At 35.6% G+C, this 16,624-nt stretch overlaps 1 protein-coding gene across 3 annotated transcripts; it reads right to left on the minus strand.

The window, feature by feature from the left end:
- Nucleotides 1-156: 156 nt before the first annotated feature.
- LOC109081746 (lysophospholipid acyltransferase 5-like) lies at nucleotides 157-16,129 on the minus strand. 3 transcript variants are annotated; one of them, XM_042772106.1, is made up of 13 exons: nucleotides 15,878-16,128; nucleotides 14,534-14,641; nucleotides 12,135-12,241; nucleotides 11,144-11,237; nucleotides 10,881-10,918; nucleotides 8,393-8,571; nucleotides 7,362-7,470; nucleotides 6,265-6,351; nucleotides 5,517-5,683; nucleotides 5,272-5,419; nucleotides 3,284-3,439; nucleotides 3,022-3,149; nucleotides 157-1,454 (listed from the first exon to the last, which is right to left on the minus strand). In XM_042772106.1, exons 1-12 carry the CDS (start codon nucleotides 15,960-15,962, stop codon nucleotides 3,030-3,032), a joined length of 1,398 nt encoding a protein of 465 aa, XP_042628040.1. In that variant the 5' UTR covers nucleotides 15,963-16,128; the 3' UTR covers nucleotides 157-1,454; nucleotides 3,022-3,029. The 3 variants fall into 3 exon arrangements, with proteins under 3 accessions (XP_042628040.1, XP_042628042.1, XP_042628041.1); XM_042772107.1 differs by lacking the exon at nucleotides 157-1,454 and adding an exon at nucleotides 2,374-2,909 and having other exon boundaries at nucleotides 15,878-16,129; XM_042772108.1 differs by lacking the exons at nucleotides 14,534-14,641; nucleotides 15,878-16,128 and adding an exon at nucleotides 13,050-13,540.
- Nucleotides 16,130-16,624: the final 495 nt, after the last annotated feature.

Below are 16,624 nucleotides of genomic sequence, written 5' to 3' on the forward strand. Positions count from 1 at the left end.
TGAATGTCATCTGTGAATGCGCTTGAACTCCTCACTATCACAATCCTGTGCACCAGCTCTAGGGCCCAGACTGCAAGATGACGTCATATCGGCTCCCACAGCAGACAGATATAAAACCCTGACACCACAACTCAAAAACACCAGAACACACTCGAGCAGACTTTGTTAAAATCCAGCATTTTTTAATTAATATTACAAAAACGGCTTTATTTAAAAGTAATTTTTTCTCTCACACTCACTTTTTTTTTTTTTTTTTCATTTGGTAGCAGTAAGGCAGAAGTAGTCGTTTCCCAAAAACAATTTTTACATCAATAATATTTGCAACCACATGTATAAATATTATAAAACAACTCTGATGCTACAGTGAGCCTCTGCTCCCTTGGATTGAATCTGGGAGCAGGTTTTAGCCCTCACTGAAGAGTGATGTAGGCTTATATTTGTGCCAAGGATCTTCAATATGTCATGTCATACAAAACAGATATGAAGGCAAATATGCGTAAGAGTTACTGAGAGCAGATTGCAAAGAAAAAAAAAACGATCTTGGTGTGTGATGAGAAATACACACTGACACTTTTTAAGGATTTTACACAGCATAACACAGCAGTTTTTAATAGTGCCATTAGTGTGCACAGTTTAGTTGACTGCTCACTAAACTACTTGTTATAATTTAAATACTCTGCTCTTAATAATACTGACACAAATTTACCATCATATTCACACACTGGACAAAACGATTTTCTGGAGAAAATGGAGTGAACAGGAAAGTGTCAGATGGATAGACAGACAGTGTTAAGTGGAGTGAGAGGATGAGATGACAGAATGATGATCCTTTTTATTAAAGTGTCAAAAAAGCTATTAAAAAAATGTTGTTACCATAAAACCCATTCCCAAAAAAAGAAGAATCCCCATCTGAATTTTCTGATCCAAAAAAAAAAAAAAAAAACCTTCATAAAAATGAAGAACATTCATTTACAATGCCAGAAGATGCTGTGTCACCATTCACTCTTTTGTTAGTTTCACATTTCATAGTCTTTTTAAGGGTAAGTGAGGCTGAAATATTCCTAGCAGAGGAAAACAAAACATCTCATTTGTTTCCATCAGCCAAAAGTCAGTTCTCTGATGAGACAGGAAACAGGAAATGAGATCATTACTGAGTAATGAGTGCAAAGGTATGAGATACAGTATACAGTAACTATTTTGAGCCACCAAACATCGGTAAATCTTAGTTAACACATAATGAACCATAGAAAAGCTTGTATTTCTGCAGCTTTCAACCTTCTTCATTAGTCCACCACAACTCCCAAAGAACTTCCATCAGACTAACGTTTGTACACATCCATCAGTGCTGTATGTAAATAGTAATATATTACTAAAGGCCTTAAAATTTGTCCTCTTCAGGTGCTCTTTAAAAGTCACAGTTCACTTCATTCAAACTTAGACAGCTGCAAACAAACCTGTGTAAGAAAAAGAGGGAAAAAGGTGGATCATTTGACATTTTCACACGGTCACATCTTAAGCACTTTCAGTAAGAGATTGCTAAAGAATCTGCTTCGTCACTTATTCAAAAAACACTTGGATGACAGGAAAAATTCACAAATTAAAGTAAATGTGGTGTAAACAAATAAACAGACATTCTACAAAGACTTGGATGAATGAAACACTGCGGCAGAGCCAGTGAAAAGCTTTGTGAGATAGAGGGATGGATACATTTTTCCTGCTGGAATTAAAGGGTTACTCCATCCTAAAATTAAAATTTTGTCATTAATCACTTAACTCCTATGTCGTTCCAAACCCATAAAAGCTTGGTTCATCTTCGGAACACAATTTAAGATATTTTGGATGAAAACCGGGAGGCTTGAGACTGTCCCATAGACTGCCAAATAAATAACACTGTCCAGTGTTGAATAAAGTCGTTATTTTTGTTTTCTTCATGGACAAAAAGTATTCTCGTCGCTTCATAACGTTACAGTTGAATCAATGATGGCACATGGAGTATTCTGATGATGCTTTTCATACCTTTTATGGACCTTGACACTGTTATTTACTTGGCAGTCTATGGGACAGTCACAGGCCTCCCGGTTTTCATCAAAAATTTTTAAATTGTGTACCGAAGATGAACAGAGCTGTTACGGGTTTGGAATGACATGGGGGTAAGTGATTAATGACAAAATTTTCATTTTGGGATGGAGTATCCCTTTAAATGGCTTATGGTTACATTGATCCTAACTGAATCATCAGCCATGATCTAATGAAGTATGATTATGCTGCTTATAAGTCCTCCTGGGAAAATACATGTTCAAAAGCTGTAATCAAGTTGTGGGTTCAAGTGATTTGCATCAGAATGAGAAAAAAAAAAAAAAAAACTACACAAAATAATTACAAACTTAACTGTATTTATCATTAGGTTCTGCTCAAAACATCATGTTTCATGTAAGTTCAAAATTCAGTAATATTTGCAAGGTGTGTTGATTTTTTTCATGCTTTTGTTTACATTTTTGAATTTGTTATGATTATTATTAAAATTTTTTTTGCACATGCAGTAACATAGATAAAGTGACATACATTACCGTTAAAAAATTTGGGGTCATTTATCATTTATAATCAATTTAAAATAAATGTTTTTTATTCATCAAGGGATCCTGAAAAAAAAAAAAAACTATCGTGGTTTTCACAAAAATATTACGCAGGACAACTGTTTCAACATTAATAATGATAAGAAATTCTTCTTAAACACCAAATCATCATGTTCGAATGATTTCTGCGATCTTTTAGATTGGATCACATTAAATAATAATCATAAATATAAACAGACCAAAGAATATTTTGAGTTTCCAACTGGTAATTAAGACGTTGTGAAGGTGCTTATAAGAGTACTGAATATGACCTGAAGGCAGCTTTAGATTCCACTGCTGCCGAAAACACAGGAAAGAATAGACATGACACAGTCACACTCAGAAAAACAGTGAGAACAGGCAGCTGGCACAAACAGTAGTGTTTAGAAAAGGCAGATGCTAAATTTACCATTTTAATTAATCCTCCTTTTTCTCACTGCCTCTTTTTCGAGGCACGAACACCTTGCGGAGGTATGGCAGGACAAGAAAGGCAACCAAGAAAAATATGTGACCACAGAAATATATAGAGGAGTAAACCTGGAAAACAAAAATGTTCAAAATGTAAATAACACTTGCAACACTTTACAATATGGATGGAAACAGGTGGTAAGGATCATGGACATCCAACATCAGATTCATGACAAACGAAGCCCTGAGGAGTAAGTACACACCTTGAGCCACTTGTCGTAAGTGAAGAGGCAGAATGGCACCAGAGGGTATCCCATAAATAGCCAGTGAATTAACTGCTGTATTACATACACAAATGGATACAGATGACTCTGAGCGACAGATGCCAGCAAAGGACTGTCCCGCACCAGTGACTGAGCCTGCAAAAATATTTACAAAAGAGTTTTAGTATTTTTATCTACCTTCTAAAGCCTTTGTCTAATGGCACGTGTCCACTGGTGCAGAGGAAATGCTCAATATGCTTTAACTTATGCATTAAGAATAAACATGAATGAACAATTCTTTAACTAATTTTTTTAGTTTGAATATGTGTGAAATTAAAATAAACTATAGGGTTTCTATGAATTTAATGTAGTAATTGTTGAGTAGAAAAGAAACAAATAAATAAATATTCAGAGATTGTATATTATTTCTTCATTATAGAATGAATACTACAAAAGTAACATGTTATAAATGTACAAAAACATTTTTAACAATATAAAAAACTTTGCTAGATTTAGAAACTCATCATCACAGTCTGTGAAAAGGGTTAATTAACATGAAGCTACATTAATAAATGCTGTTAAAAATGTTGCTTGCTTTGCTCCTTTGTCAAATTCCCTGTATGAGCCTGTCACGTAGTTCCCATAAAAAAATAAATAAAGTGAAAACACTTTGCTCCACTCATTCTGCACCGGTGGACACATCCCGCACGTAAACATGCACAATGTTTCAATCTCGCCTAGAGCCAGAGTTCCCTGAACAATATTACATTTCTACTTGTTTTCTTTTTCTCCCGAGAAGGTTAATGATCAAGCTGTACCATATGCATTAATCAAAAAAATGTGTTCTGGCTCAGACAGGAAACGTCATTTTTAAACATTCCATTGACTTTCATTTAATGCCTACTGATGTCTCACATTTTCTGACGTGAGCACTATTTGTCAGGACTACAAGGGTGAGATGCTTCCTCACATACTCACAGCTGTCTGCAACCTGTAAGAGTGTATTTTACAAGCAAACTACTTGCAACAACTGCAACTGCCCTTCTTAAGTACCATACTGTCATTGCCAACTGAATCTCACCATCTGTTTCCAAATCTGAAAATGCAGTTTAGTATCTCAATCAGTCATCTCAATGACTGCACCTTTTTATGCTGTTCAAAAGTCTGGTTTGATTCTTTTTTTTAAGAAGTTAACACTTTTATTTAGAAAGAATGCATTAAGTTTATCAGCAAAGTGAAAGTAAAGACATGTATATAATGTTATAAAATATTACCATTTCAAATAAATGTTGTTCTTCTGAATTTTCTATTCAAAGAATCCTGAATAAAAATGTATATTGGTTTCCACAGTAATATTAAGCAGCACAGCTGTTTTCAAAATTGATAATAAGAAATGTTTCTTAAGCAGAAAATCATCATATTAGAATGATTTCTGAAGGATCGTGTGACACTGAAGACTGGAGTAATGGTGCTGAAAATTCAGCTTCAAAGCTGTATAACTTATATTTCAAAGGAATAATAAATTATATTTCAGAATATATTAAAAAAGAAAAGTTATTTTAAATTGTAATAATATTTCACAACATTTTTGTTTTTACTGTATCTTTGACAAACTAAATGAAGCCCTGTGGACTTCTTTCTTTTAAAATCTTTCCAACCCACTTATGAACAGAATTGTGTGTTTGTGCATGTGACTATATACTCTGTGTAAGCTGTTCAAGATACATTTAATGACTGATAACCTTACTATTGATCTATAAGGATCCTAGAATGCAGTTTGTTTCATTCCATCACTTACATAAGAGCAATGCTATTATTTCTAATAATTCTCAGCGAGTTACTAAACTCAGAAACACTGTATCTTCAAAGCTGTAAACTTTCAGATCTGCCTTCAGCTGGCTGAAAGTAAGTGACTCAAAGACTTTAGTCATCTCGATTCTAAACAACTTCAAGCCTCATGTCTGGTATAGCAATGTTGCCATGGTTACCTGCTTCTCCACATTGACAATGATGAACTCCAAGGAGAAGCAGATGAGGTACCCTGAGTGCAAGCCGTGCCAGATCGCCAGGAATAACAATGTGAACATTTGAGATAACAACTTGTTACCCAAAAACCTCAACCTCTTAAACACATGCCTGTACCGAACAAGTGGGTGGAAAGAAAAAGAAATTAGAGAAAATTTGACAAAATAAAAAAAGACTCTGATTGCAATTTATAAAAGCATGTGCATACCTGGCCACCCAAGCATTTGTGTTGATGTTGAAGGAATTGATGGTGCCTGTGAAGAGGGGTGTGGTCTCAAATAGCCACACCCTCACATTTGCGCAGGCATCCCATTGGTGCTCCCCTTTTTCGTTCTTCCCATTGTAGCCCAGCCCAGAGAGTACACACACACCTTCCTAAGTACGTATGTATATGAATATAAACATATGAGATATAAATCTGCATTCAGTGATTCCTTACAAAAATCTTACAAAAGATTTACAGTGAAAGCTACAGTGGCCCCAAAAAGTATTTGGACATATATTTAAAAAAAAAAAAAATATCCAATGTAATGACATTCAGACATTTTAAGTTTAACATTTCAACTTTTTTGGGTCACTAAATGTCAAAGAAAAATTCCAGGACAAAGAAAGAACTGTGATGTCAAACATGTCAAAAAAACCGAAACCAAAATCAAAATAATGCAAACACACCTATAAAACGCAAACTACAGACAGTTTTAAGCCAGAAAACCTGTTTAACGTTCCCTCAACCTGAACAGGTTTGGCTAGATTTACACGTCTAGTAGTCGGAGTCACATTCTCAGCTAGAAAAAGAAGGCCACGTCTTGTTTGTAATTGCCTTGTTACACAGCTAATACTTCTCGAAGAAGATAATAAGGATACATTGACAGGGTTTCATTGACATGAAACGTAATGACTCTCAATTACCGCAAGTGTGCTCTTAATGGGGGATTTGGGTTGTGCTGTTTACTCACCGTGATTAGCCAGCAGCTGATGTACTTATACAGGTTTATTTTCACCCACACTAAGATGTACACACACTTATACCAGAATGGATGTGCCTGGATCACAGATCAAAACAAAGGATAAGAAGAAATTAATCACTTCTGATGAATTATGAAAAGTCAAGTCTTTCATTTTAAACATGATTTTGCCTTTTACAAAAATAATCAAAAAAATTGTTTTTTTTTTTTTTTTTTTGTGTTGGGGGGAGATTTTCAAAAAATATATAGAGAAAAGTTTTATAGAGCAAAGATAAATTCCAAGAAGTTCAAGAGAATGTTCCGGAAAAATTCTTAAAAACTTCTCAAATATTTTCTTAAGAAGACAATGGCAGGCTTTGGCGTTTATCTGAATATATTATCTGAAGATTTTCTTTATAATCATAAGCAGAGTGTTCAGCACTCAGTGTTGTGTTTTTTTTAATTCGTCATGTATTTAGAATAGTTACTTTTAAACAGCCCATCTCTTGATTAGGTGGCCTGTGCTTTCTTTTCAAATGTGTCCTTTGTGTGTGTGTGTGTGTGTGCACTGCTGGACTGAGCATGTCCTGTGTGTTCCATATGTTGTGTTCAATTCAAAATTTGAAAACATGATTTAAAAAAACAATTAAAAATAAATAATTATGATTGAAGATTTATTTAAATTTGCTTGAATTGTTGCTGAAATGTATTAACTGACATTTGATAAGCTAAACCGATTAAAATGAACACAACTGATTGTGGGCTGCATATGAACAGCCCTAACAATGAATCATTTTCAACATTTTTCACTCTTTGTGTGAACTCATTTTAACTCCCTCCTCTGCAGCATTCAAAATGCAGATATTTGACTTGCAGCAACTGTTTCCCATTTCCAAGAATATATAAATAGCTGCCAATACTGTAACTGACAGACTTAAAGAATGCTCTCGTTCTGCCTTTTGTGACATCAGGACCACACTGAAAAGATCCTGGCACAAAAACAAGTGGCAGCTCACGAGATCCAGGTACAAGGCTGTTAACAACCTAAATAAGAAACCGTGATTTTGTGACTCTGTCTACGTTCAGTCACAATCCACTGATTCACTCACCTCAAACTCATCTGTTAAGAAGTAGCTATCGGAGTAGTGCACCCCACCTATCGTAAAGATTGTTAGGGTGATCAGACCCAAACCAAATCGCTTCAGTGCAGGAACCACACTGCAAAAAGAGGAAACATTTGTTACATTAAATTGTTACTTATCAGAGGACTATAAGTATTATAATGGGCCTTAACAGTATTGGTTAGGTTGTGGTCAAAACAGTGTGGCCTAAATCTTGTTCACACTGACTATAACTTGCATTTGTGACCAAACATATCACTCATTTTCAATTTCCAGCGACGGCAACAATTGGAGTCATAATATGGGTGCACCCGGCAATTCAACAAAGTTGAGAAAAGCTTAACTTTATGCAAATAAGCTCTGTGGTGACTAACAATGGCAGCAAAGACTGTTATTTTTCTGCAGAATGTTATTGTGAATGGTTTCACCGTTCTATATGATTTGTCTCTGCTCACATAAAGGGATATAATAAAAAAAAAAACCATGTCTGGAAAAGCGTATCAAAAACTGTCTGCATTTTGATTGACTTTTCATGCATTGATAATCATTTATCTTCCTCATGATGTGATCCATTATTCACTGCTGCAATTCATAGACAAATAACAAAATACAGAATGTTCATTTTCAGCAGTAATAATTTCTACAAGAAATATATCTCATTTGTAATTAGATTTTCTAACTCTAGGGCCAGTTGTGCAGAAGGACAATAACATCAGAGCACCCAGTGCCTATATGAATGTCAATAGCATAATGGATAAAGATAAAAAAAAAAGATTAGGCATGTTGAAAGTGCAAGTAAGTTACTAAGACTTGTTCATAATCACAGTGCTCTTGAGCAAGTAACAAAAGTAACAAGACAGGAACTGTCCTTGTAATGGACAAATGAATCCTTAAAATACCTTTGGATGAAAAGTGTCCACTAAATGGTAAGAAACAACTGTTGACAAGAGGTAAAACCATTGGTTTGAAAGAATCTGACTGAGATGGGATTGTAAGACTGTGAAATCATGTGCACTTACCTACTGGGTGGTTGTCCAGGGACATCGGACATCTCTCGAGACACCAGTTTCTGGTAGCTTAGCAGTGTGAACTGAGGCCCTACCAGGAAGCCTCCATAGAAATATGAGAAACCAAAGACCTCCAACAAAGACGGCGTAGAGCTGAGGGCAGACTTCTTCTGTTCTGCACTCATCTGAGACTGTTAGATAAAAACAAATGAGTCAATGAATTAAAAGAGAGGAGTTGGGAAATTAGAACTTGCTGTTGAAGATAACATGTTGCGGAAAAGATAACATTTTAAAGTTTGGGGTTGGCAAGATTTTTTTTTATTTTGAAATAAGTCTTTTATGCTCATCAAGGCAGCATTTAATTCTATAAAAACAGTTATATTGTGAAATATTATTACAATTCAAAATAACTATTTTCTATTTTAATATGTTTTAAAATGTAATTTATTCCCATGATTTATTTATTCCATTACTCCAATCATCAGCGTCACATGATCCCTCAAAAATCATTCTAATATCTCATTCTTCCATTAATACTGGTGTGCCTCAGGGCTCTGTCCTGGGTCCCCTTCTTTTCATCATTTATCTTCATCCTCTTGTCAATATCTTTCAGGAATACAATATCCTATTTCACTGTTACGCAGATGACACCCAACTCTATCTCTCCAGTAAACCCAATTCCACTCTCCCTCCTTCCGCTCTCATTGACTGTCTCAACGAACTTAAATCCTGGTTTTCATCTAATTTTCTCAAACTTAACAGTAACAAAACGGAATTTCTTCTAATTGGCACTAAATCAACTTTATCCAAAAGTAATAGTATTTCTCTTTCAATTGCTAATTCCTCTGTCTTCCATTCTCCTCAGGTTAAGAGTTTGTGTGTCCTCCTGGACAGTACACTGTCATTTCATTCACATAATAATAAAATCACCCGGTCCGCCTATTTTCATCTACGTAATATTAACTGCCTTCACCCTTCCCGTACCCCTCATACTACTGCTATTCTTGTTTACAATCTTGTCATCTCCCGCATCGATTATTGTAATTATCTTCTCTTTGGTCTTCCTCACAAATCCCTCTATAAGCTTCAATTGCTTCAAAACTCAGCAGCCCGTATTATCACCAGAATCCCCTACTTTCACCACATCACTCCCGTTTTGCAGCAGCTTCACTGGCTCCCAGTTAACTTTCGCATTGACTTTAAGATTTTGTTCACTTTCAAGGTCATCCATAATCTTGCCCCTTCATATCTGTCTGACCTCCTCCACATCCATACCCCCTCTCGCTCACTTCAAACTGCTTCTTCTCTTCACCTTACTGTTCCTTTTCCTCGCCTCTCCACCATGGGGAGCAGGGCATTTTGCTGCTCTGCTCTTCACTACCACCAGAAATCAGAAATATTGACTCTCTATCACTTTTCTCTCACTTGTTTAAGATTGCATATCTCACCTATAGTTTAATTCTCTAGTCCTTCTTTACTCTGTTTTGTCTTTGTATGTGGTATTTCTTTTTTGTTTTCTTATTGTCTTGTTTGTATATTTATTGTGCGGAGTGTTGAGAAAAGTGCCTATAAATAAAAAGTATTAATATATGTTGATTTGGTGCTCAAGAAACATTCCTTATTATCAATGTTGAAAACAGTTGTGCTGCTTATTATTTTTGCAGAAACTGTGATTTGTTCAGGATGAGTTGATGAACAGAAAGTTCAAAAGGACAGCATTTATTTGAAATAAAATTCTATTATAAACATTATAAACGTCTTTACTTTCACTTTTGATTAAATTAATGCATCCTTGCTGAATTAAAGTATTATTTTCTCTCAAAAAGAAAAAAAAACAGCATTTCTTACTGACCCCAAACGTTTGGACAGTAGTGTAATTCAGACAGTTTGTTTCTCCAGAACTACTTATCTATCTGATCACTTGTGAACACATCATCTGAGTTAATACCAGGTGTAAAAGGGTCTATCATCGGTCATCTGGTAATCTTTAAACCCTCAAAAAAAACAAAAAAACATTGCTTTAAGATGAGTGAAAAACAGCTTTCTAGAGTGTCAGTAATTGACACAGAGGGAGAAATCAACAGTGATATAACTGCTTACATGCCATCACATGAAGAAGCCAACTGTGTTAAGCCATGGCTACTGTTAATATTTAGGACAGAGGTGTTTAATCTGAGCCACAGATGAGTTGACTGCAGTAGAGAATTTACAGATTACACAATTACATCTCAGGGAACTTTCACTACACTTCGCCTTGCCAGGCATCATTACACTGATCCATAATGATCATTTAGCAGAACTGCTGCTACACAACTGAAGAAGATACTTAGTGGTTCCCCATCAGTTCCTCCTTGTGCTCAAATCATGCATAAAAAATGCAGAGAGTGATGCAGGAAGAGGAAAAGGAGGGAGATAATAATAGGAGGAAACCAGGTGAACAACAGAGCAAAGGAAGACAGAAACGGTGGAAGTTAATAGCAGCTCATTAAGTCTCACTCACCTGTTCTTTTCCACCGTCGTAGTAATCGAGTGCTAAACCTGCAATGAGAACATGAAATCATCATCAGTACTGGCATGACATGATCAGTTGTTATGAAAATTATTCATGCTAATTGACCATTATTGTACCATGGTATTTTGTGAGTGTTTGTAAATGTTGATTTACTTTCAGTGCCTTGTGATAAATAGTTAAAAAGAATCAATACAGTATTTCTGCGGTGTAACAGATGAGGAAGACAAGGGAATTAAAAGCAGGTATCATACCGATGAGTTTGAGTGTGAGGACACAGTGAGGCATGGTCCATTTGATATCATACTCATCTGTAGCTGTGTAGTAATAACCCATCAACAGATATATCTGCCACACAAAAACACAAAAAATACCTTCAGGTTCTGTTGAGATTAAAACAGTAAAGTCAATGTCTGAGGTTAAAGTGACCCTAAAGGTATTTGTGACCATGGACCACAAAACCAGTCGAAATTAAGATGTATACATCATCCGAAAACTGAATAAATAAGCTTTCAATTGATGTATGCTTTATTAGGATTGGACAATATTTGGCAGAGATACAACTATTTGAAAATCTGGAATCTGAGAGTGCAAAAAAAACTAAATATTGAGAAAATCGCCTTTAAATTTGTCCAAATTAATTCTTAGCTATGCATATTACTAAACAAAAATAAAATTTTTATATATTTACAGTAGGAAATCTACAAAATAACTTCATGGAACATGATCTTTGATTAATATCCTGATGATTTTTGGAATAAAAGAAGAATCAATAATTTTGACCCATACAATGTTTTTTTGGCTATTGCTAAAAATATACACCAGTGACTTAAGCTCTTATTTCCCCTTCACATTCTTTTAGGTACTTCTGACCTAATCAAAACTCAAGTGGCACATATTATTAGCTCTATATCACTCTTGTTTTACCACAGTAGACATGCACTTTTCAGAAATGTGGCTGCTAGACATTCCATTAATGTTTCCACTTGGGTCAATTCGACCTCAGCAAAAACAAAGTAGGAAAACCAAAATAGCAAACTGGCATGAGTACACCAGTTTTAATTTAATCTGAGTCTTCAATGTTAAACATGTTTTAGCTGTTAAAATGAGGGTTAAATACATAATCCAACAGGGTACTGATAAGCTTGCAACATTTCATACACAAGATCACGTCAAGAGCACAAAAACAGAAAAAGAGATTGTATGTGTGTGTGTGTGTGTGTGAGAATGTGTGCGTTTTCTCACCATCTGAAAGATAAAGCTACTCAAAACGCATGTGACTGTCCTTCCCATCAGCCTCAGCAACAAGAACTGAATGACTACACATAAGAGGGAGTGACAGACCTGAGACCCTGAGAGAAGGACATGGAGAGATGGTGTTATTGCATTCCAGTACTAGCTGACCATGAGAAAACAATATAACACTTTATCAACAATGTGGAGAACCAGAATTGAACAGAATACTTCTGACAAAACTGACAGCTCTGCTATCATTTACTCAACCTCGCGTCATTTCAAACCAGTATGATTTTCTTTCTTCTGTGGAACACAAAAGGAGAATTTTTTTTTTTTTATTGAATGAGTGATGACCTTTTTGAAGGTCTCTCTTTTTTTCTATATAATGAAATTGAATGGGTACATACGTCAAACTCCAAAATAACGGACACAATTAAAAGTATAATAAAAGTGATATTTTCTTATAGTCCACTATAAGCTACTTTTTCTGAAATCATATGACAGTTTTAGTACAGAAGGAAATTTTACAGTTATTTACTGACAAATCAAATGCAGCACCTTTGATAATAAAAATATTTGCTCATGAGACACGTTATGACTGAAATATAGTTGCATGAACTTAACTACATTTATGATACATTAATTATATTTTGCAGATTTCTTTGACATTTTAAAGCCTGTCAGACCCAGTTTCCATTCACGTTCATTATATGGAATAAAAGTAAAAAGCGACTAGGACATTCTTTGAAAATTCTTCTTTTGTGATCTTCTAAGGAAAACTCAGAAGAGTTTGGAACAACGTGACTGTAAGTGAATGACGCTGAGAAAGAGAATACTATCATTTTTGGCTGAACTATCAAAGTGATAGACTCAATAAAACAAACACAAGTCAAATATCTCAGATAACGACAAAGAGAGACAGACCTGCTGTTAGATCCGAATGCAGCACAAAGAAATCAAATACACAAGTTAATTTTCACATTTCCCAACACAACACGCTTCAGTTTCATTAGTTTGCTTTTCAGCCTGCCACTCATATTCCCATTAACTACATTCTCACCACAGGGGTTATCGCCATGGCAACAAAACCTCATGACTCTCTGTCACAATCTTCTTTATAACAAAGCCACAGTCATCAGGAAATCATTACCACAGACTGCAGAGCAGTAAGTCAGGATACCCTTTATTTTCCACCATTATTCTCAAGGACACTAAATAGTCAATAACTTTACAGAGCACAATTCTATCTTCAGTGTTCAAACAAGTGAAAAATTATCCAAGAGGAAATCTGGGAGGGGCCAAAGCACTTTCATTGGACATCTAACATGTTACCATAAAAAATAAAACTAAAAACCCTTAATGCTATGTGTTTATTAACTTTACGAGTAATATACACTACTGTTCAAAAGTCTTGGATCTGTATTTCTTTTCTTTTTTGTTTTGTTTTGAAAGGAACAAAAACTTTTATTAATCAAGGATGCATTGAATAGCTGAAAAGTAATAGTAAAGACTTTTACGCTGCTACAAAAAGATTTCGATTTCAAGTAAATGCTGTTCTTTTGAACCTTATATTCATCAAAGAATCATGAAAAAATGTATCAGTTCCACAAAAAAAAAACAATAAGCAGCACAACTGTTTTCAACAACAATAATAATAGGAGCAAAACAGCATACTGGAATGATTTTAAATTGAATTGTGATAATATTTCACAATACTACTGTGTTATATTACTGTGCAGTGTTAAGTATGAGACGTCTTTCAAAAACATAAAAAAAAAACAAAACTGTTAAACAGTAGTGTAATATTTTAAGAATTTTGGAGCAATTGTTTTCAAATTAGGAAACTGAAAAAAATTTCAAAATTTATAAAAATCTGCTGAATCATATCTTTGACAAAATCAACCACATAGACAAAAAAACCCTGTCTGAAATAGAACTGTGATATTACATAACAAATATTGTAAATCTTTTAAAACTCCCATTTGAACTTGCACAAATTTACAGATTGTATTTGAGATGACGACTGGTAAGAAAAAAAGACCAGCTTTGATGTTGTTCAGAACTGAGAATGCTTCCGATATTATCTGTTAGACTCAACTCTTTTGTGTCATGAGATGAGACACAATCGAATGTGTGTGAACCAAGCAAGTTCAAGATTAGGGAAACTAGGGGAGCTGAACTACACTAGAAACGCTCCAGTCCAAATATGGACCAACAGCCGCTAACTGTGGGCAGCTGAGTGCTGGCTGACAAGCCCTTTCGTACATCTTAAGACTGTCTTATCATGCACATTAGCATCTTCCTAAAAAAAGCAAGTAGGTCTAACTTAAACATGTTACAGCTGTAAAGACACTAGTTATGAGCTCTTTCACTTCTTCACTCTTTCCCTGCTTCCTTCTCTCTCTCACCAAAATTAAACGTGGCCAGTGCCAGCCCAGAGAATGTGTGGAAGAGATGAACAACTGTTGCAGATTGATGGAATAAAAAGCACCGGTACACCAGTGCAAAGGGATAACCTACAGGGAAAACAGAGAGAAACAGATTAGGTGTATGAAGTGATGCAAATGAACACACATTATGGCACATAACAATTGTCTTTTGTGGGTTCGGCACACCAGAGGAAGCTTAGACAGATAGGAATGTGAAAGGTCTGTTTTGAGGGTGTGGTCAATTACAAGTCAAACTAGAATATATTAAAAAAAAACAGGTTTCTGAAAGCACAACTGAACACACCTCTGAAATTCTCAATGGATGCCTACAGCAGTGTGATCTTAAGCAAAGAATAAGGGGTGTACCAGTATTAAAATAATGGATGACACTGACAAGTTAATGATTCTTCCCATCTTATGACCGATATTCAAATCCTATGATATTTTACAACAAACACTTGAAATAAAATTAATGCGGTTTAACTATTAAAAAAACTCTGCTTTACGTGAGCATGTAAATATATATTGTGCAACCCCAGTCTGTTTTTTAGTGTTTTCTGATGCCTTTTAACTTTAGTGTGTAGCAAGTCCTCATTCTCTGATTCATAGCTCTGCATTTCATTTTTTGTCATACATGCATGAATAAATATTTAAATATTCGGGGTTTAATTCACTACAGATTTACAATAGAAACTGACTCATGCATCAACGAAGGCATCAAGCAAAAAAAGCCCTGGAAAATTTGCATTAGTTTAGTAGGCATCATTCTGAGGCTACATAGACCCATATTGTTAAAACTTCACTGACACGCATTAAAGACAGTAATGTAACAGTCTTTGAGCTGAAAGCATGCAAATGATCAAACAGGCGCTTCTATCCAGGTTCAGCTGCCCCACATGACATTCATCTGGTTGAAGGGGTTGAGCAGTTAACGCTGAACTCAGCTTCATTTGCATTGAAAGGTTACAACTAACTGTAGATCAAACAACTAACGTTAAAACTCAGTAGCAGAATAATCAGACGAGCCTGAGAGTATTTTAGCCAGAGCATTCACGGCAGTTGTGTGCAGTTAACCATGAAATCTCGCCTGACATGTAGGTCACCCTTGATTCTGGCTAGAGTCGGTGTGAATGGAGAGAGCTGGTGTTGGTACAGTGTTATTTAGTGTTGCTGGGAGCATAGTACACAGCTGTGTGACTTGAGAACACTTCTAGTACAACTATACAAGCACATAACTGTCCACGTTTTTAATGACTCCTAACGACACTCATTACAAACTCTCAACGGAGCCTAAAAGATCTCACTTGTGCGCCGGTCACTTACCTAATAAGATTGACAAAATCAATCGCACCGCCGGTTCGGATGAACCTAAATATTCGGCTAATTTCTCCATGAAGGGAGCCGCCATCTTTAGTGTGGGCGGAAGTAGCTGCGTTTGTGTTTCCGTGGAGCTCGTGAGCTCTCCTCCACGCACTCCTTAATTCCTCCGTCCTGCTACTCCTCCTCTCGCCACCTCTCACCCCATTCACAGTCAACCGCGCTCTCGACCTGCACTCTCAGGTTTGCGCAATATTTGTGGCATTTCAGTTCAAAGCACTAAAATGACCCGGATGAAGTGGTTCATTCAGAATAATGAATACATGATTAGTCCGTAAGTCTGGGTTTGGATAAAATATAATAATAAAAAATAAAGACAGAAAAACACCAAATGTAACGAATGATACATGTAAACTGAATTCTGATTATTGTTAATTTTGACAACGATTGTCTAGACATAAATGAGAAAGCTGCGTCACAATATTGCCCTCTAGTGACAGTCCCGAAGCGCGTTCATGAAACATCCTCCTTCTGCACGAATCTGCTGTTGCGCATTCTCTGTGCGCTACGAAATGCTTGTTGCGTTTCCAGCCCAAAGTTTTGCATTTCTCAAAGTTTCGGCATTTCAAGCAGCTAAAATAAAGAATGTCTTCAATATCTCTAAATCACTTACTAATATAGTATACGTTTGTTTTAATTTACTTTCATATGTATCAGTAATTATTCATCGTTTATAAGCGTTTTGTACGGATG

This window comes from Cyprinus carpio, chromosome A16 (assembly GCF_018340385.1).
Source record: "Cyprinus carpio isolate SPL01 chromosome A16, ASM1834038v1, whole genome shotgun sequence".
Classification (NCBI taxonomy): Eukaryota; Metazoa; Chordata; class Actinopteri; order Cypriniformes; family Cyprinidae; genus Cyprinus; species Cyprinus carpio.